The 21,841-nt window shown below is 35.4% G+C and overlaps 1 protein-coding gene across 2 annotated transcripts in view; it reads left to right on the top strand.

Annotated features, from left to right (window-relative positions):
- LOC106953273 (transmembrane protein 132B) overlaps positions 1 to 21,841 on the top strand; it is a 286,044-nt gene that overhangs the window by 139,351 nt on the left and 124,852 nt on the right. For both annotated transcript variants that reach the window (XM_015041905.1, XM_015041898.1), the window contains one exon: positions 15,711 to 15,851. In XM_015041905.1, the coding sequence (XP_014897391.1) occupies positions 15,711 to 15,851 (141 nt within the window). The remainder of the gene's footprint in view (positions 1 to 15,710; positions 15,852 to 21,841) is intronic.

Raw genomic sequence — 21,841 nt, 5'->3', positions numbered from 1 at the left:
GGAAACTAATAAAAAATATGACAAGCTTAATAAACATTAAACTCCATATATCAGATTTTTTTATGAAGTAAGTTTATCACCAAGCACAATTTGCTCTAATTAAGGAAGCAATCATCTTTTGTTGTTAATCTTAGAACTAATAAGCCGCTGTTATGCAAAATGTAAAACATGACAGGTAGAGCAGTTGAAAAAGAATAAATCATAAAGTGTGCCACCAATATAACATAAACTAGTGTTGATGGGATTATATAAAAGAAAAAAAAAATCAAATATCAAAAAAGTATTCTGTACCATTTTTGGAAGTATGGAGAAAAAGCTGTGTGAGCCACAGGGATTTTCTACTAGATCAGAAAACGGCATAATTAATTAATGCTACCATGTCTGTTCTCTTATTTTTCTAATTTGTCCAAAACCAATAGGTAGTAACTGAGACCGCTGTCATTTAGAAACAAAAAAGAGACAAGACTTCCTGTAAAGAAAAACAGTAGAAACAGTCAAGCGAATGGTCGGTTTTTGATCACCCTTAGCTGGATTTTCAATCATAGAAACAAAAAACTGCTGTAAGACGTTATGCATCTCCCCCTACCAGAGCGGCAGTGCCATAATTGAAGGCAGCAGCATGTTGCTTATGTTTGAACAGATAACATTAACTTAACCATCTGGGATGTTTAAAAGTTATCTGTTGTAGTTACAGGAGCTTTTCTGATCTGATTCTGAAAGTGGAATTCAAATGTGGAATAAACCAGCCTTTAGGTAAGGAATGATATGTCAAGTCCCAACTTGTTTGTGTGAATAAGGAAACAGTTTTTTCTCCTTTGCTACAACGAAGTGTTGCCTTTATATCTCGGTCCCTTAAGCTGTAATGAAGAACTTCTTACTTTTTCTGTCCAAAATAGAATATGGGGCTTTTGCTGTTGGCGTCCAATAACACAATGTCAAAAGGACACTTGGTGAGTTTTTTTAGAGACCCCATGGCATTGTCAAAATTGCACTATTTGTTGCCTCAGACCAGAAGCAGCTTGATGTTTCAGGGGTGAAGTATAAGTTTGGACAGCTTTGGAACAAACAGAGGTTTATTAAAATGACCAAAAAGGCAAATATTTTTGGTAACTTGTCCCTAACTCAAGGTGAAAATGGATGTAGAGCTCAACGGTGTAAGGTTATCGGATCAATGTTCCTATCGCTCTGCTCGTTTTTGTTTTGCGTCGTGTATTCAGTGTTCACAACGTCCAGTTGCAGGTGTGCTTATGAATGATCTGACTGCAAGGTTGAGCTATACATGGCCTAGTCTGAGAAAGTGATCAGACCAAGACTCAGCATGTTTTTACTGCATCTGGAATAAGATCAGTTTTAGTAGTTTACCTCTGATTGCATGACGTAAACTATGGCTCACTTTTTCCTTCCTGGGTTTTCCCTCCTAGGAGTCATCAAGAGCATGAACCAGCCCCTCAGTTCCCTGTCTCTATTAGGCCTTCACCATGGCTATTTGTCATTTTGATGTTTAGTCCATATAGCAGCGTAAATGATTCAGCACTGCTAATAACTTCAGTTAATGTCGCTCTAACAGTCACTGTATGTTTTTGTTGAATGAGCTCCAAAGAGTTGACTGTCGAAGCGGAAACGAGCGTTTTGTCTGCGAGGCCTTGGCAGATTCATTCGGGCCAGGATGGAGGGGATTGGGGTTGAGGAATGAGAAGAGGTGTCGGGGTGGAGCTCTTATCGGACCACAACACCTGGACCAAAAGAAGACAGGGTGGCACAGAGACACCTGTCAAATACAGAAACTAAAGAAGTCGCAGTATGCATGGAGCCGAGCTGAGGGCATGCAACACATTCGCAGATGCAAAACATATTTGTTTATTAATTTCTCCTCAGCTCCTAAAGGTCAATGTAGCTTTTTTGTCATTTCCTTTTCTTTCCTAATTGATGTGTTATTTCATTCTCTGCCTTTTATCACACAGGTTTCCTGTTTTGTTTCTGCACATTTCTTTCTTTTTCCACGTTCACTTGTAATTACATTTTTTTCTACTGATTTGTCCTGTTGTTTTTATTTCCTGTCTCAACGTGTTATTGTTTTACTTTTTTTGTCTTTATGATGTTTTTAGTATTTGCTGGGGTTTATTGGAGGATGTGCCCAATTCATGTTTGAATTTATAATTCCTATAATTACCTTGTTGGAAAGATATACAAAATCTAAAATAACACATAGATATGCACCAACTGGACATTACCTGGCTTGTATTGATTTCTGATTTTCTGTAGATTAACATTCGGATTCAGTACATTAATGATTTATAAGTTTTTCTAAGAAATTTAACAGAAAAAAAGAAAAAAAAAATAGTTTGTTTCTGTGGTAGGAACAGTAATTTTGAATGTAGCAAGAAATGAATGAATTACTTTCTGCATCAAAACATGAATGTGCATCCCAACAGGGTTGAATAAAATAAAAAATTCATAAAATGTATTCAAATCAAAAAGTGGGACAAATTTTATGTAGATGCATTTTGATTATTTATATCTGCTACTGAAAATCTCAAATTCAGTTTATCAGAAAATAAGAATAAAAATGGCATAACATGTAGGTAAAAAGAGTTACAATCATAGTTTTCTCAAGCCTCATCTGTTGCTTGCGCACACTTCTGAGTCGTACCTTTTTCCATCCAACTTTCCATTAATATTGTTGGACGCAGCACTCAATGAATCATCAGCGATTAACTTTTGTAGCTTATCCTACTTGTTTTGGGTGGAAGAAATAACGTAAACAAACACTTCAAATCAATTTTTAAGAATGCAGTGGAGATATACGCTGTGTTTTCACGTCAAATCACTAAAATAAGTTTTCAAACTGTGGTCTAGGGTACCTGTATGACCATAACCTTAATCTGATTTTATTGAATTCAATGAAAGGGTATCAAAATGCAAGCAGCTTGATGATCTTTTCATAGGCTAAACATTATTTGAAGTTTCAGTAAAACAACCTTCATGTCTATGAATATAAATTGATACACAAAAAATTTCAAAACCATAATTTATCTGTATTTTAGTAAAATATATCTCACATATTTCGCTGATTTTATGCTCCGTAAGTATTTTCATTCTTCAGCACAAAATGTCTTCCTACTTCCTTCCCTCTTAGCCTCCCCTTGTTAAGCCTTTTCTCTTCTCTGTGAAAGTGTCCTGACATCCCAGACCAGCTGAAACCAGTCCTCCAATGAGCGCCTTCACCCAGTCCTCCTCTTTCTGTTGATCTGTGTTAGAAAGAGTAGGTGTGCGAGTCTCCCTGACAGCACCCCTCTCTGGACGACAGCCTGATATGACACGTACTGCTGCTTCAGTCACTTCCAGAAACACACTTCAAGCTCCAGCTGCCCTTCCATTATCCAGTCTTTGCTCCCAGTTATGTTTCTGGATGGAACCTGTTGTTTGCTGGTTTTGTTGATGTGCTTATGTTTGTTTTTTCCTGCCAACTGCTACCTCAGTCACTATTGCTACAGTCCTCGGCGACCTGTGACTTACTTTCGTGAGCCCGTGCATTTGTGTGCAATACTTTCCAGGGTTATTGTGAAAATGCGCCAGAGCTGGTCTGTCTGGATGTGAAGATACACAGAACCGTTTGCTTAAATGTGAATGTGGATGAGAAGTTTTGTTTTGTGGTGAAGTTGATCAGTACGAGATACTCTCAAAATAAAAATGTTTCTTTCCAATTTCCCGTCAGCTCTATGCTTCATTGTTCCATGCAAAGGACAGGATAGAGATTCTTTTGTTGTTAAAAGACGAATCCTCATAGCATAAAGTCTCCCACCACGTTTTGCCTAATAGACGGAGTGTTCAGGGTCAAGTCCGGCCAAACGTAAAGTTTCTCATGTAAGCCAGAAAGTACAGTTTGAGTATTATCTGACTAAGCATTGTCTTCCAGAGGTTTGCTGTGTTCCTTAAATTTAAATCCTTAAATTGTGGCAAAGTGTGAACTGGACCTATAATGACTTTCTTTCTTCCTACATTGTTTAAAAAACAGATTTCAACTTTCCCTTCACAATTGTCCACTTCTTCATATGAAGTTTCAATGAAATGCTGGGAGTGTGAACACTGTAAACATGGCTCCTGATCCAGCCTGGCTGTTGCTGTTCAAGTTTAAAACTTTTTATATAATTATCAGTCAGTCTGAATTATGCAGTCTATTTTCTTGCCATTTTCTGTCTTATGAAGATGGTACCTGTCTAACTTTCTTGAACTGAATTTTCTCTCAACTTGTCCGTTTTCAAGAGAAACTGCCATGTCATATTTGTCACTCATGTAAACTGTAAATTCAGATTTACTAATTAGAGGTTCCTTGATACACTAATGAAAACATAAATTCTTCCATCACATTAGTTTACAGGAAAAACTAGAAGTTCTATAAATTGAAGCATCGGTATTTATTTTTTGTTTTTTTTTATAAATACATGAATTAATGTAAATCTGGATTTCTTTCCCATAGCACTTGTATCATTCAGGCTCCTGTCAGGATTTAGTAACATCTTTCTGCTACATTATAGAAAGACAGGAACATTTTTCTTGACTATCAAGTAGCACAAAAGTACACATCTAACAACATAATAGAAGTAAGGGACAGAGTTTAGGATCATGGTGTAAATGCCATCACTTCTCCCGGACACCACATTCCTCTTACTGGCAAAAACTACCACAAAAAAGAAAACAAAAAACATTTCCGAAACGGCAGTCTCACTTAACGTACATTACTGCAAATGAAACAACATACGAATCTGGTTTACCCAGGATGTCGACTGTTTAGTCAGCAAAATCTTCCAGTTGTTGTGACTCATGCATGCCACCGCACCCTCTGGTGTATCTAGACAACCATATTAATGTTATCTTAGCTGCTCCTGTTTTTGAATTGCACCTTAAAATCACAAAGTGCTTCACAAAACACACAAGAAAAACACAACAAATAGAAATAGAAATATTAATTAAAAAGCCTGTACACACTTTTCCAGCTGCTTTCTTTTATTAACGCAGTGCAACAACTGCTGATCTGGTGTCAAAATCTTTCACTTTGGCTTAAAACATGCTACACTTTAGAATGAGGCACATGATGAGAAGATGAGGCCTTTTTTGGTCAAATCAGAGGAAATTCTGGAAGGTTGTCCTCACCCTCCTCCCTCTACCTGCTAAACGTGAGCAGTAGCTCAACTTGCCATGTTGCTAATCTATGACAGCGGCCCACAGGACAAGCCTGAAGCTACTACAACAGCCAGCAAACTACCAATATTATCTGTATTTCTTTACTGAGAAATATGCTGTTCTAATCCCATGTGTGGTGGGAAGTAGGAGTGGGCAGTCAGGTTCCGTGTCAGAGCGTCTTTTTATTTTTATGTTTTGGTTATTTGGTTATTTTTGGGGAGGAAGTAAACCAATACTCAAACATCAAGCCCTCCAAATTAAATTATCAGTGTCCTGAATAAAATGTGTGCAGACAGAGCTGTCATGGTGTGTGGTTGTTGGTGATGGTGAGAGAGACGCCGGGAATCCCAGGTAGTCATGATAAGAGATAATTTAATGATGAACCAGGAGGGACAACAGAAAATCACTGGCAGCACAGAAACAGACACAGACGTGAGACACGACGACGATCCGACAAAGAACACTGACAACAGGTGGGACTAAATACACTGGGAGGGTAATCACAGGAACGACACACAGCTGGGATCAATCGAGACAGACTCAGGGGAAAACAGGACTAGACAGACAGAAACTACACAGATCCTAACAAGAGCATTTTCAGTTCTCATACAGAATTACATGTACGGTGAAATGCTGCTGCATTTACTGCCATCCATCAGGAGAAATTGTTTCTACAAATAAGTGGTCAGTACAAAGCTTGTCCTCTTTTAGTGATGCCGTCACAGAGACCTGTGCGTCAGCTGCAAGGTATTTAAAATGAATAAGTGCTCCCACTGTGCTCTTGTAAGAATAAAATGTGATTTTTAGAATGTACATCAGTTGCAATAATTTATTAAATACATCCAGCTATGCTTACAAACCCAGTTTGCAGCTTTATGTCAATTTGCTAATCAGTCCCTGCTGATTTTCATTTCCATGGCAGCACCCTCAGGCTGCATGCAGTCCTAACCTAATCAGGGAGAATTGTAACATTTGCATTGAAACTGTATTTATAATGGTCCTTTTATAACATTTAGCACATTTGATTTTGCTTTTTTAACAACCTAACCTGCATAATGAGAAATCTGTATTGCTTTGCAGGACAGATGTGGGAAGGAGGCATTAAAATGACGTTTCTGTGGCGACGTTTGGGGGGTTGAGGATGCAGGGGCAGAATCAAAGTGTAGAATAAATATGTCTTGAACAGCAGGCAAACATTGTTTCACAGCAATGCATAGGCACTTAAAAAAATAAATAAATAAATAAAAAACAGGGGATGTGACCATAAATATATCCAGTGGGAAGCTTGATATTTACAGGCACATAATTAAAGGACAAGTAATTTGTTTTTCACTCTGTCTGATATTAATTTTGGTTTTTCTTTTTGTTTTAGGTCAGTTAGGATTACCAAACCTTCATATGTTTCTAAAATGTCAGAACAAGTGATTATATATATATATATATTTTTTTTTTTTTTTTTATTCAGAAGTTTACATACATTTCTTTTTTGGCCGATTTATGTTTTCGCATCCACCTGAATAATGTGTAGTTGCGCCACTGGATAAAACAAATCCTAGCTTTTTTTTTTTTTTTTTTAATTGTAAAGAAGATGTCATTCAGTGCCTGAGGCATATAAAACGTATTTACAACATTTTAGCATTTAACAATTGCATTGTAAGTCATAAATTGACACTCTATTAAAAAGCAGCCGTAGATCTTCTAAGAAGTAAAGAAGACATTACATATAAGATCTTTCAATCTTTCTTTTTCATTTGGCATTTTAACAATTAGCATGTATCTCTGTCTTCCAGATGCTGCACAGCTGCTATACATCAGATTAATTACCAGGTTCCTGTGAAAGTCAATAGGTGCTAACTGTGCGAGAGCAAAAACATTCTGTTTGTTGAGATTAACTATGTAAAGGATGTCTTTATGCATTCATATGCATGCAGTAAGGATATGGATTAAACTTTGTGATCAATATGCAACCATTTCCTATCATGTCCCAGTAGAGTTTAGTTTCGTGTTACAGGGGTTAAAGTTTTTAAAGAAGAAATGCTGAGAGAGAGTGTGATATTGAATTCTTTGTGTTTTTTTTATAAACATTCATCTTAATTTTTGCTTTTGATGAACAAATGTCAACTCAAGGAGCTTTACAAGACAATGACTTCCAATTGATGTGCAATTATTTAGAAGCCAATTTGGTCCTAATTCATTCAAATCTAATTCAATTTTGATCATTTTCGGATACAGATATGGTTCAATTTGATCCCAACTCCCCTAATTTGCAACAAAAGGCATTTTCTCATATGGTTGAAAAAATTATCTACAGAAGCCAAGTCGGTTGCATTGAGCCACTGAATTGGATCTACCGAGCAGAAATGTAGTAAAAATGAAACGCAACGCTCTGATGGACAGAGAGCTCCAGCAGAAACAGGGTCAGTGTGGGTAACCATGAGCTGTGACCAGCTAGAGGACAAAACTCAGGCACAGGACAAACACAGAAACACTGGGTCAAAAGTGCTCAAAGATACAAAGAGAACACAGTTTAATATCAGAGAAATATTAAATTTAAGGTCAGGCGAACTGGGTTTGTTGTCATATAACATTTTAAAACTTTTAATTATGTTAGAAGGCAGACATTTGCTCTTCAAAGGGTTTCTTTTGTGGAGCTTGAGGCTCAAATGAGAACTTCTGCCTAATTATCCAAACTAACAATGTTTTGTTTTGACTATTCAAAGGTCACAAGTACTCTGTGCAACCTCACTTCAAAAATTTTACCTTCTCTTGTAAGTAGTATTTAAAAAAAAAAAAGGAACCATAGAATTAAAGTCTTTCCAGTGATGCCGTGTGTTAAATCTCTTCCAAAATATGTTTTTTTTTTTTCCTATTTTGTCAACCTTTTAGATTTTCAGGGAAAATGCTCTTCGACAACAGATCAGCTTTAAAATTGTTTTTTCTTTTTCTTTTCAAACTTCTCAAAAAAGATGCATGGTAACTAATGATTGCACATTTTTTAATTCTTTTTCAAACCTAATCAAGAAATACAATTTAAGTTGTTTTATTTTATATTTATTTTTCTCTGATATGTTTATTTGAAGAGGAAGTTTCAGAGATGAGCAGAAATAATTCCAAACTCAAGCAGAAAGTGAATTGAAAGAAAATAAACAATAACAAAGTTTAAAAGGAGAAGGAAGGAGTCTAAATCAAAGTAAAATAAAATGTAATAGCATTTGAATGGCATGTAATACAAGGACAATGATGCCTAATGGTTCTGCATACAAAAGTCTGTTTCTTTTTTATCTGTATCCATAACCTAGGAGAAAATAGTTTAATCAAATGAATGTTACATTTTTACTACTGTTTTAAATACAAACCCAATTTGATTTAACACATTTTATATAACAGTATTCAGAAATGCAAAATTAAGTTTGATTTACCAACATCATTTTTCAAAAGATGTGTTAAACATAACATGAAAAACACTTTTTCCAGCTTTTGTATTGTCTTGGCAGCTTGTCACATGAAAAAGTAACCCCGAGACTTTATGCTGTCCTGATCACAACAACAGATTGTTTTCCTTCTGTCTTTCAAAGATCAGGAAAAGCTGAAAACAAGATTTAATGATTTGACAGTTGACTCATTTAAATGCCACTCGTGTTGAGTGAAGGTAGCTTCTGCTGAGGACTAAGCAGCTGTTTTGTTGAATTTGATCAGTCTGCTTTTGTCTTGTTGCCATTTCAGTTACTCTCGCCTCAGCCGTCACTTTAAGTTAGGAATTGTCATTCCTAATGTGGTAATCTAATTGCTGGGCATTCTTGACATTTTTTTAAATAATTGAAATGATGAACATTTTTCATGTGGAATCATATTTGTTGCTTTCATTCTGTTATATTTAGATGTTGCCACCTCTGAGCTTTTGTCACATTTCATCAGCTAAAATTATACACGGTGTTTTCTGAGCCAGCAGAAATTTCTGAAAATGTTTGTTCTGCAGTTTGTCACTGAAAAGAGAGACTTCAAGGTTGCTAAACTATTAAGAAAAAGCTGTATGAACATATTACAATGTACTTATGTATTTTCAGAGAAAATGTTTGTGTTCAGTTAAAGTAAGAAATGTAGAGCATTATGCAAATATGGAAGCTATGTAGACAACATGGACGTTAATCCTTCGGGTAAGAAATAGTGGAACATCTTCACAAGTGAAGAGAACTAAGGCAAAATTAGTTATGTGTAAAGATTACAAAACTTCATGATTGGAAAATCTTTAACATTTTATCATTTTGTTATTCTTTAAATGGTGATAGTTTGATCTACCTGTTCATGTCATTGAACGGTTGTACAGATAAATCCAACTAGAATGATGCTGAATCGTGTCAAATCTCAGTTTTAAACCCTTTTAGCAGCAAAGGTGAATTTTTAAATAACTCAACATTAGAAACTGTTTGATCATTTCTGTTTTTCTTTTTCCACTCTTTCTTGTTATGAATCCAAGGTCTTAGTCATTTGCAGAGAAGGCCATATGAAAATAAGAATTGTTATTAATAAAGTGTTAGTCTGTGCTGAACTTGGAGTATGGACCAATTAATAATCAGTCATAATGTGCAAACAGAAAGCTTTGGACCAAGGCAAATTAAAGAATAGAGGAAAGGAATATGAAAATTCAGACCGAGATAAACTGACAATAGAAATGTTTTACTTCTAAAGAAGTATAACTGTTGGCATTCTAATTTTTGGGTATCCACATATCTAATAATGTAGAACAATTAATTTTGCTGATTAATCTACAATAAAACTAAAATCTACAAATATCCCCACAAAATGAATTTAGGACACAACACTATTGATTTCAATCTGCTGTTTATTGATTAGAAAAATTAACTTGCAGAGCTTAAACCAATCTGTTCTGTTTTACCTGTAAATGTGTTTACCAACTTGTGAAATGATTCAAATGACTTGATTTTCTTACTAAGTCTTTTCAGTTATTCTTGCAGAGACTCTAAGTCAGTTTTTAGCCTCTTTAAGCTCACAGGCTTTAAACAGAGTTTTAAGGCAATAAGGATTCATGGTTTGATGAGAGATTTACTCGAGTATTTGAGTTTGCCACACAATGGGATTTTTATTTTATTTTATTTTATTTTTTTACTTTATTGTAAAGTCAGGGGATTCTTATAGTATAGTGCATATGGATAAAGTAAGAAGAGTATTTACCATGAACCTCTGGTTATCAGTGTAGTGCTGAAGGTTGTCTAAAAGTAACTAAAACAAGACGTCAGCTGTTTATTCTAAAGAGTTCAAAGTCTGACAGACAGACAAAGCAAAGGGCCAAACAAAACACAAGTTTCTGGTTCAGTCTCCTGTTTTTTCTTTGTTCTGTGGAAGTTTTTGATTTTGCCAACATGGCTCTCTGTCCAAAGGGCCAGGAACAATGGTCACCTATCAGTTACACCCCAAATTAGTTTTCATTACCTTTTTCTAAAAAGGTTGAAGGGAAGTGAGGACACGCACATACTGGGCACAGTTTAAACACTTTGAGGAAATATAATTCTTCATCATGGGTATTAATATCAGTGTCTGATTTACAGTTTATGGCCATGCTTTTAAAAGGTGACTATTTTTGGGGGGCATTTTTAAGGCATCTGGGTTGCATCTGACCATCTCTAATTTCAAATATTTAACATTAGGACTGCTCAGACCTCAATGGGATTTTTTCTTTTCTTTTTTTTTACAACAATCATATAATTTTAAACTCAGTCTGAGTTTCAATAAACCGTTGTTACAGCCCAATTTAATTACATTGCTTTTTCATAGTCTTTTGTCTCAACTTTTTCCCATAGAAACTGAATTATCGCTTAATTCATTTACTCAAAGTCATGCATGTGACTTATAAGCTCAAATCATCTTCGGATTCCTGATTGTGTGTTTCTGAAGAACAAATATGTGTGTGGGTGAATATTTAAGCTCTTCCTTTAGTTCCTATAATTGTAATTTTTGGGGACTATTTTATTAGACTAGAATACGTATTTGAAGTGCATTTGAAGGACAGAATTGGGAGGAATAATTTGATATGAACAACTTTCTATTTTAGTCAAACCTTTTTTTCCTGTCCTTGCTCAAATTATTTGGTTTCCTGTCAGTTTAAATGCTGATCTCAACATTCATATGCAACTTGTCTTTGTAGACCCAATTATTTTCTCTTGTTACGGAGTTGGAAACATTTTTACCAAAACAATTTGATCTTGTACTCAACAAAGCCAGTTAAGTTTATTTTCCATTACAGACGTTGCATGGCCTTTTCTCTCACCCAGCTTTGGGGAGTAAATACTTATGGGTAGCAATGGAGCATAAATAGATCACAGAATAAAACTTATTGCATTCAGTTAAACTAAGGAACAGTTCAGTTATTATTTTATTTTTTGCTTTGCCTCCATAGCAGAGGTGGCTTGATTCAAGGAAATAAAAAGGAATATTTATTACAAACTCCATAATTATTAACTGCATTGTGGAATTAACATGACTCTATAAGAACAACAAAATAGAAAAAATAAAAATTGGAAACAGATAGGTGACTTATCTTGTTTCAGATCTTATTTTTTCCAATGTAAAACTAACATTGAGGTGTCCATAAACAAGACACAGCTCTGAAACAAAGACAGTTGTCTGAATTGCTACTCACTGACCAACACAGAAAAAACTGACTATCTGATCAGAGCAGAATGTGAGCCTTGTTAATTGTAAAAAAAAAATTGAAATTAAAATAAATAAAAAAAAATTCCTCCTGATGTTGATTTTGTGAGTGAGAATGAAAGAACTGATGCCTGTAAATATGAGCTGCTAGGAGCTGTTAATTTGGCAGACAGAGTGTGTTAGGAATCTATCATACAGTTCCCAGACAGAGGAGCATTGCTGTCAGGAAAAATGCAACAGAGGCTGGTAAATACAGAGGGGGGTGAACAAGGCACAGTGAGAGGAAGAGGAAGAGAGAACAGGGAGAAGTTAACTTGTCTTCCTGTATTACCAAAAACTGATCAAGTAAAAAACACTCAGACACTCGTCAGGCTCTCTTGCTGTACACAGATCTGACAGAGGCAGCTTAGGGATTCAGCCCTGTCCATCATTTGGTCTGCTGAATGACACCCACATACACACGAAGGGATATACTGTACCGTCTAAACCTGACTCAAAGACTGCAGGACAGTCGTTTTACTCTTCATGCTTTTCACTTTTTCACCTAAATTTACAAATGTATCTGTGCTACTTTCACATATTCTACTCATTTTAACAAGTGTTTAATGCACTTGTTAACTGTTAAAAAGGGATAATTATTATCTGCAAACACTGACTCTATTGTCTCCTGTTGTACACCTAACATCTGAGATATTTCTGCATTAGCGTTCAGAGATCTGAATATATGAAAATTACAATGTAATTATTTGAATTATGCAAACTGATTCTGTTCTGGTGAGTGGAATCTGAATTGATTTTTAGACTTTTTAGACATTTTGCAGTGTTTTGTGTCAGAATGCAGTTTGAACTGACAGTCATCCTTTTTTTTTTGTTCTGTTTAATGGGTTTAGAGTTGAGGGTTAGATAATAAGATCTGGTTTAATAGGTTGATCAAACTGGGACACATTCTGAATGACTATATTCAGTTAGTTCCTGTTACGTTTTTAACTACCACAGCACTTATTTTTGCTGCACCTGTTTCAAAGACTACATTTTCTACTGTATTTTGTTGTATATACATATAAATTATGTATATGATTTATATTGCTTTCAGTGCATCTTCCATTTAAAGAAAATAGCTTTGCATACACATTTTTATTCATATTGTACTGATGTTATACTTTGAAAAAAAAAATCTTAAACTCTATGTTGGATAAGGAGGACAGACACATGAACAAAAGAGAGAACTGAAAAGAGAGAGGGATGAATATTAAAGGCTGGGGTGGTAAAATGAGAGAGAATTCAGGAGACGGGGATGTACGTCTTGGAACAATCCCAAAGAGGTTTGTGGAAATTCGCTAACATTTAGCTGTTAAATTATAAAAAGGCTCCTGCATACTTAGAGGAGTCTTTTGCGGTTTTCAACTGTGCTGGTACAATGGAAAAAGATAAATGTTTTTTTTTTCCTCTTCTTTTTTAAATTGTTTTTACCAAAGCATAACTCTTTAAAAAAACAAATATATTTTTGAACCATCTAACTTTTCATCTTATTTCAAGATAAATCCATAGGACTTTTTTTTCATTCACACATTGTTCTACTGTGTCAAAAAAGCATTCTGATTATAATCAACTTAGACACACACTCAAAAGTACAAGCATGGAAACCTTTTATGGCACATGTACAACATCTGTTCCTTTTAATGGGTGGCCAGATGTATAGCATTATGTTCTTTCAGGGTTTCTACACATTTTTATTATAAACTCCATATCTTTCCAGACTTAATCCAGACTTTTTTTATATAGTAATTTGAGTTTTTATAACATTTTGAAGATAAACCGCATGAAAAACCACAATACTAAAATTAGCTTTCCATTGGTGAATCATTTGATAGACTATTTCACAGCTTTTGTGCCATTTGAATAAACTTGGACCAGCTCTATTTCTGCACTAACTCTGATTTGACATAAAAAAAAAAAGGAACGGACTGCTCTACAGACTAAATCAATTCTTTCACAATTCAGATTGTGAATATTGGTAGGATTGCTCCATCGCATATCACACGTCTGTCATAAGAGTCAAAGAAAAGGCTGGATGACGCATACAAATACAATAATCGGTGATATTATTTGTTCCATGCACCATAACATTAAACAAGTAGTATTTCAGAAGGTGGAGGTCTGGCCAAGTAATAAATTTAATAAAAGAATTAAGTTTTTTTCCTTGCCAAACCTGCAGATATTACTCACAACCAAGTTTTTAAGTTGAAATGGTAATAGAAATGATCATCTGTGGTCAGTGATTCTTCTGAACTTAAAGCACAAAGACATTGGCAATAATGATTATTTTCCTAAAATCATGCAATTATTGGTCGTAGTATTTTGCAACAGGTACAAAGACCAACTAATGTACTGCTTATTTTGATATTTTAGACCTAGGCAGTTCAACCTGAATTTAAAATTGTACTTAAATAAACATGCAACTTTTTTACAACCAAAATCCCGTCAAGGTGTGATTTGGCAATTTTAAAAAGTATGGTTAAGTCAGTGTGAACATTACTGCATTTGTTTTGCATTTTCCATATAAATGCAAACTTGGAAAAATTTAAAGGTAAATTCTGAACTTTTTCAGTTATCATGTGTGTTGCCCATTTGAAAAAAACAAAAAAACAAAAACAAAAAAACACTTAATTCTTCATTATGTTAGCAATGATATTGGTTTGTATTTTTGCTAATGAGAAAAGCAGGGAGAGTGTGTCTCTGTGCATAGTTGGAAATTGTGTTAGTAAACTGAGGGAGGGTCTTGTCAAGCTGATAAATAGAGCAAAACACACCAGGACAGATTAGAAGGAATAATGATTGAATGAAAGAGAGAAAGCAAAATGAGATATGAACAACAGGATGCTCCAAGACTGAAGGGTCCAGGAGGGGCAAATGCAGGACTTAAGGGAAGTAAATGGGTAAGAAAGAGAAGAAAGTCACAGAGGAAAGGATGAAAGACTGAAGAGACACTTGAAGAGAAGGAGGAGAAGAAGAAGTCAAAGAAAAGAATAGATGAAAGAGGAGACCTGGTAAGGAAAAAAAAAGTAGTGAGATTAGCAAGGGAATCATGTGGAAGGAGGACAACTGGAACAGAAGGAGAGAAGGATACAGAAGAGAAAAGGTTTGAGAAGAAAATCATGGAGATTAAAGTAAACCTGCTTAACAAGGAGGTTTCAAAAGAAAGTGGTAAATAAGGAGAATGAGTTTGGAAGAAAATGAGATTAAAAAGAGGGAAATGATGTAATTGAGAAAAAGAAGGATGGGAAATGAAGTAAGAGGGGTAATCATAAAAGATACGAAAATGGATGAATAAAACAAATGTAAATGTAGATTAATATGGGAACACTTGATAAGTGTAGCTACACACCAAACACAAAACAAACAAACAAAAAACATATTAACCCTAATGAGTAGAGATAAGCTAATCTCTAGTTCAATGTATTCTGTTCATTCTGTTCAGGCATTATTCTGGTAAAAAAATATATATATATTTACTTTCATAAGAGCTTCTCCTGTCACTCCATTGCCTTCTTCCTGTCGCACCTTTTTCTTTTCCCTCCAAAGAACTCCGTGGGAGGCAGATTCATGTTGTGAGAATCAATTTTAAAAGACATTTTATACCAAGAAAGTCTGGCACATATTGGAGATCAAAGAAAATCAGAGCGAAAAGCAGGGCGAGGAAACTCCAAGCAAAGCAGATTGAATTTTTAACCAATCCCCGCTTTAAACTGTCACAGTAATACTGCGGTTCCTTTGTTTATAATGTGCTTATGTGAACTTTAGATTAACCTTGCTTTCCATTTCTTCTCCCGTTCTGTTTCTTTTCCTTGTCTTTCCCTCTGTAGGGTGAGGTTCCAGCCAGGCATCAACTTCCTCGCTGTGAAACCCAGCAACCTCGTCGCGTGGGAGATCAAACAGGAAATGGCACCGGGAAGCAGTTCGTTGGCAGTGGATTGTCAAAGAAAGGCCTCCTCCACAGCTGAGAGGTAGAACTGAAGCTCACGTAATGATTCCTTTTTTTCCAGCAGCTCCCTGCCAAGCAGCCCCTCCTGTGTCTGTTGCTTCGAGAAGCATTTGTGGGTGCAGAGAATACATAAAAAGGGCATTTGAATATTCCACTTGGAGGCCATGAGAACCATACGGGCCAGCACGTAATAATATCATGTCTCAGTTGTGTTATGGGGTCGGTTTATTTAAACAAACATTCTGAAGAAAAAGAGGGAATGATAAAGGTGCAAAATCAAACGGGACTTGAGAATCAACGACAAAATGGAGCCTGGGTCTGAGTTTCAAAGGGGTTATGAGTGATCTTTATTTTAACCATTGCAGCTGGTATTTACTAGCATTTATGTAGTTGAGCCATTGCACTCAGTTAAACTTTAACAATTCAAAAATAGATGCAAAAATTCTAAATACTACAAACAACGGATGCTTCAAAGTTTGTATCTGGTTGAGAAATAAAAGGGTTTTGTTGAAGCTTTAAAGTGTTTTTGAAACTTCCAAATGTAAATTTTAAATAAGTCATAAGCTGTGAAGCAGAGAGACAGCAGGAGAGGATCTTGTTCTGAAATAACTTGGGTATAAATTAAATGGTCTAAATGTGTTGATGGTGCTCAATTGGTTTAGATACATCTATTAAAGTTGTGCATCTGTTTTATGTTTTAACATCATGCCTTATGTAAGTCAGAGTTTTTATACATTTAAAATGATAGTGTACTTAAATCCAGACTACGTTATCCTCGGCAGTCACAGCTCTGTCACCTGAAATTTTTGCTGGTAGTTTTAATTGTACTTTAGAAAAGTTATATTAAAATAAATGCACTTTTTCTTCAATATTTTTAGTGCTTTTCCTACTAATATTGCATATTACAAAACAGTCTTTACAAGACGAAATTATATTTTTGTACCTGGTAGTCATGTGATAAGAGGTTTTTTTCTGCATCCTGGTCATCATTTCTCTTTTCATTCAGTGCATTTGTCCTATCGTTTTGGCTGCCCTTCGTGTCTGTTTTATTGCCATCTTTTCTGTTTCGTCAGTTTCTTTTATTCATTCGTTTAAACCGGTGGGGATAATGACTTTCCTCTTCATGAAGCGGTCGTTGCTAGACTCCAGCTCAATTACCGCTACTTCGCTAGCCGTTAGCCACGTCTGTCCTTCAGTGATGGACAGCACCAGCAGCAACGAGTGATCTAAAAGAGGCAGAGGTGGAATAATAAAACAGAGCAACTTTAAGCAGGCTTGTATATCAATCAGATAAAAACATTATGAGCACTGGGGAGGGAACACTGATTATCTCTTCATGATAGGTAGCCAGTGAATATTTTGAGCTCAAGTTAATGCTAGACGCAAAAAAAGAAAAAAAAAATTGAGCAAGCATAAATAAATGAGCAATTTTAGAAAAGATGTAGGATTGTTTAAGGAAAGCCTTTCACTGCAAGTTGTATATGTATGTGACAAATAAACTACTTGTGTCATGAATTGAAGTCTTGGAGGTAAGGAGTGCAGGGTTGGTCTATGTGGTTTGATCCAATAGAATAACTGCTGTAGCTCAAATTGCTGTCATTGCTGGTTCTAACTGAAAAGTCTCAAACTACACAGTGAATCTAAGTTTGTTGTGTATGCAGCTAGTCTGCACAGGCTGTCATGGTATCCTGACTCCTGTCCAAAGGAATGTACTATAGGCAAGTGAGATTTGGAACTGGTTCACAGAACAACAAAAGGTGATCTGTTCTGATGAAACATGTTTTATTTCTGCACCATGTGGATCACAGGGTGCATGTGCAATGATTTTCTGGGGAACTCATGGTACAGGGGTGCACCATGCCCTGTCATTCATGTGAATAGTAAGGTGAGATGTACCACCTACCCAAGCACTGTTGCAGACGGTGTACGTCCATAAATAGAAGCAGTAATCCCTGGTGGCTGTGGCCTCTTTCAGAAGGACAATGCGCTCCCCCACAGGGCAAAAATGGGTCAAGAATGATTTGAGGAGTACAACAATGAGTTTGAATCCAATGAGTTGCCCTGATCTCATTCTAATCACAATCTTTAGGATGTGCTTGACAAACAACTCTACAGGACGCTGCTACGATCTTGGTGCTAGGTAGCATAAGACTTTCAGAGGTGTTTTAGAGTCAGTATCTCAATAAGTGAGAGCTGTTTTTGTACAACAGTGGGGATCAACATATTATACAAATAATGTAGTATCTCATCAGTATGTTGTGCAATGGTGGACTGGGGATTTAAATGCAGTCCAGATTATGACAGGTATGTATAAATAAGACATTTTTATTTAGAACAAATGAAAAATCCTGTACATGTCAGTGAATCCAGGATGAAAGCAGAGGGAAACATTAACTTGAAAAGATCAGAAAAAAACCTATTCACACCAGAAAAAAAAAAAAAAATCTTGTATAAAAACATCTTTAAAAAATAAAGAGTCTGGAACTGTAATGTTTGCATTTAAAAGAAATCTATAAAACATGTCAAAAAACATGAAGTTATAGTCATTTAAGTCCAGAGGCGAGGTGTGAATTGCCTTTTTCAAAGCAACACAAAGTGTCACCTAAGAAGTCGGGTTTTGAATTCAGCAAATCTAAATACATTCAGGGTTTTTCTTTTTGTACCAGCCTGTGCCTATAAGCACAGGTTTTGACCATTCATTGTACATGCATGTACTTTCAAAGAAGCAACTGTCACATATAAAAAAAAAATAAAGTCTGCAGGAAGAAATGAAGCCAGCGTTTTCAACTCTAGAACATTTTTAACCTCAGTAAAGGCTTGAACAGAATATGCAAGCAGCGTCTCATGCATGACAGGGAGAATCACAGCCTTTAGATCAGTGAATGTGTGGGAGTGTTTGTTGAGCTTATCTGTATTAATCTCTAATTAGATGCTTTTCATTGAGATAATATATTGTGAGTGAGCCTCATAATAAATGAAAAGGGTATCGTTGATTGCTTCACAATTAATATTGTGAGCTAATTTGCTGTACATTTTGTTATTCCCAGATTTAATATGATATTATGCAACAATTGTTTCTTTTCTTTATAGCACAGAGTTTGTGATTATTGGTCCAACAATTAGAACAGGACAATAAGCTCGCTGAGTATGGAATTGTTATGACTGTATGCATGTTGCTTTAGTCCCTTTGGACAATTAACTGCTATGGTATCTGAGAATAAAATTATTTTTTTATTAATCATTTGTATATTATACAAGGCCCTGATGTTTTCACACTAATCTTTTGAACTTCTCAAATAAAAATAGTCAAAATGCCAATGGAAAGATGCAAAAAGGTGGTCAGTTTTGTACGGATTTGACTGGTGTGATGCCTTCAATGACTTTCTTCAGTTATTTTTGGGAAGAGAATAATTTTTTGACATGACATTTTTCATTGTAAATAAAAACAGATTGATTTTTTTTTGTTTTTGTTTTTTTCAAAACTGACAAGTGATACTTTAAGAAATGTTTTAATGTATTTAAAGATTTTGTCTGAGAGTGAATGCTAACCTTTCTAGCATGTTCTTTAAAGTTACAGTTGAGCTACATGTTAGCAAGCAGGTTTTGTTTTCGTTTCACAGAAGCTGGTATATGATTTGTAGCTGCTGATAGAGATGTTTTGCTTTTAGGTTTTCCTCCTGATGTTAACACCTTTACATGAGTTTACCCTGTGGATCAGTGGCATGTATAGACATCATGAGAGGCAGGTGCTCAAGGAGGGGAAAAAGGCACCTTGTGCAGCACATGAATCCACCAGCTGCTTTAGTAAAGATTTAGTGTGAGATTTACTACAGGCACATTTTGAACATCATGTATGGACAGTATAGCCATTTCAAATCAAAACCCATCCTGTCTGATGCAGATGTTTAATAATGTTCCAACTCTCTACAGCAGGGGTGTCAAACTCATTTGGACACCCCTGCTATAGAGTGGGGTGTCACTCTACAGCAGAATATTCCTGAGTATGTAAATAATACTCAATGAATATTTGATTTACATAGAAAAAAGTCTGAAATATTATGCGGGTACTATTACTGTTTGATTGAAAATCCTTTGGATGAAGCTTTCCTGTTTGACACATTCTCTGTTAAAATAATATTAAAACAAAGCTTTGAATGAAATAGTAAATAATATTATTTTCTCTTCCCAAGTAAATATCCTGCAGAAAATAGTCAACAAATTATAGTTTGGGATCACAGTTTTATTCCTGGTGGAGAACAGAGGTGCTATGTTTAGGAACATCTCCGTCTTTGTCATGTTATTTGTGTTTACTGGATATAGTTCATGTTGCAGATCTGCTTATGTTTTAATGAAGGGTGTGACTTTCTTAGGCTATGTAAAAGTAGATATGCAAAACGCTGTTGCAGTTAGAGTGGTGTCTGTATAACTCTATAGTTATGTTATCTTCATTTAATTTTTAAATCCATTATCTCAATCTCAAATAATTAAATTGTTAAACTCATCAGTTCTGTCCTGAGTGGATGCAATGAGGACATGTAGGATTACACATGAAGCCTCTAAAAGTCTGTTTTCAGTGTGTCAATAAAAAGGTTAAAACCTCAATAGAAACGGATATTAATGTGCACTATACAACTTCTAAATGTACTCTAATTTACTCTGCTACAGGTTTTTCTTCATGTTTTATTTCCTCAGAACTACGTTAATCCAATTTGGAAAGCAAACGGTAGCTGCAGTTAAAACTTATTACGTTAAAAATTTAAGTCAAATATATTTTTATGGTAAATATAGTTTAAACAGATGTATACAAATATCACTAGTGAACGTTTGTAACAACATAATTCAGGTTCAACCATCGTGTTTGCATAATTACACCTTTAAGACGTACTAGAATGACCATTTTAACAGGGTGTGGGTTCCAACACCATGATCTGTCCAAAATTACCAGAACCGGCTCTGCATTTATACTGTAAATACTTATACTGTTATTATACTGTTATTAACACCCCACCTAATAAAGCTTCGTTTCCTATTAGCATTTGCAAATAGATTTTCTGAACAAAATAAACATTTATTAAGATTTATGTCTAATCATTTTTACTTTACAATACCGTAGCAAGAGTTTGCTGTCTTTTGTCCCATCAGTCTTTGTGTTTGCCAATCTCTCTTTTTTCTTCATTATTATAAAGTTATCCTTGGGGACTTTTCTGAGTTATTGATGTCAATAGTCATTTTTCTTTTTCTCTGGAGTAATGTCTAATTTGTAAAATATGTCATGTTTTTTTTTTTTTCCTGCTCTGTTTTGTTAATATTGGCAAAAAGTAGAGCATGCTTAGGGTGACCTTAATTTTGAATGGTGGGTTAAATTGGGAAAATATGCCATGGTTTATGATTATGCTCTTAGAATGGGAGCAAAGCTCTATCTCATGATAATGATAAGATCTATAGATTAACACTGTTAATGGTCTCTGCTCAATGTTAAAACTGGGGTAATGCACTGTCCACACTCCACACATGGATTGCTATTTATCTGCCTGTGTGCCTCTGTGTTTGTGCGCGTGGGTGTGTGTGTGTATGGGGGGTTGAAGTTTTTCATCATCAAGAGCTATTTGCTTCCAGTGGCAGCCTGAGGGAAAAAGTTCCATTTAATGATTATACAGTATTTCCTGCAGCAGCTGAATCATCTTTGAACATATTAGACAACTCACTCAGTTGAATTAAGTAAACAAATTATTTCAGGAAGCAATTCCCAGACTATCCTATGCAATTTCTGACATTATATGAAAATTAAAATGGATTTGTTTTGTAGGCAAACTCATAAGATATGCAGCAATTTCTAGGAAATCTGTAAAAGCACTGTTGCATGCAAAATGAGCTGGCTGTTGGTAGCTAATAGCTGACGACTGTTGCATTTAACTTTATTTACCAACAGCAAGTTCCAAAGCCTAAATGAACACATTCCACTTTTCCTTTCTGTGCAAAAAAAAAAAAAAAAAACAAAATGGGGCCATTTTT

Source organism: Poecilia latipinna, unplaced genomic scaffold (genome assembly GCF_001443285.1).
Source record: "Poecilia latipinna isolate Pla-1442-1.1 unplaced genomic scaffold, P_latipinna-1.0 Scaffold32, whole genome shotgun sequence".
Taxonomy (NCBI): Eukaryota; Metazoa; Chordata; class Actinopteri; order Cyprinodontiformes; family Poeciliidae; genus Poecilia; species Poecilia latipinna.
This window is presented reverse-complemented; position numbering and strand designations above follow the sequence as displayed.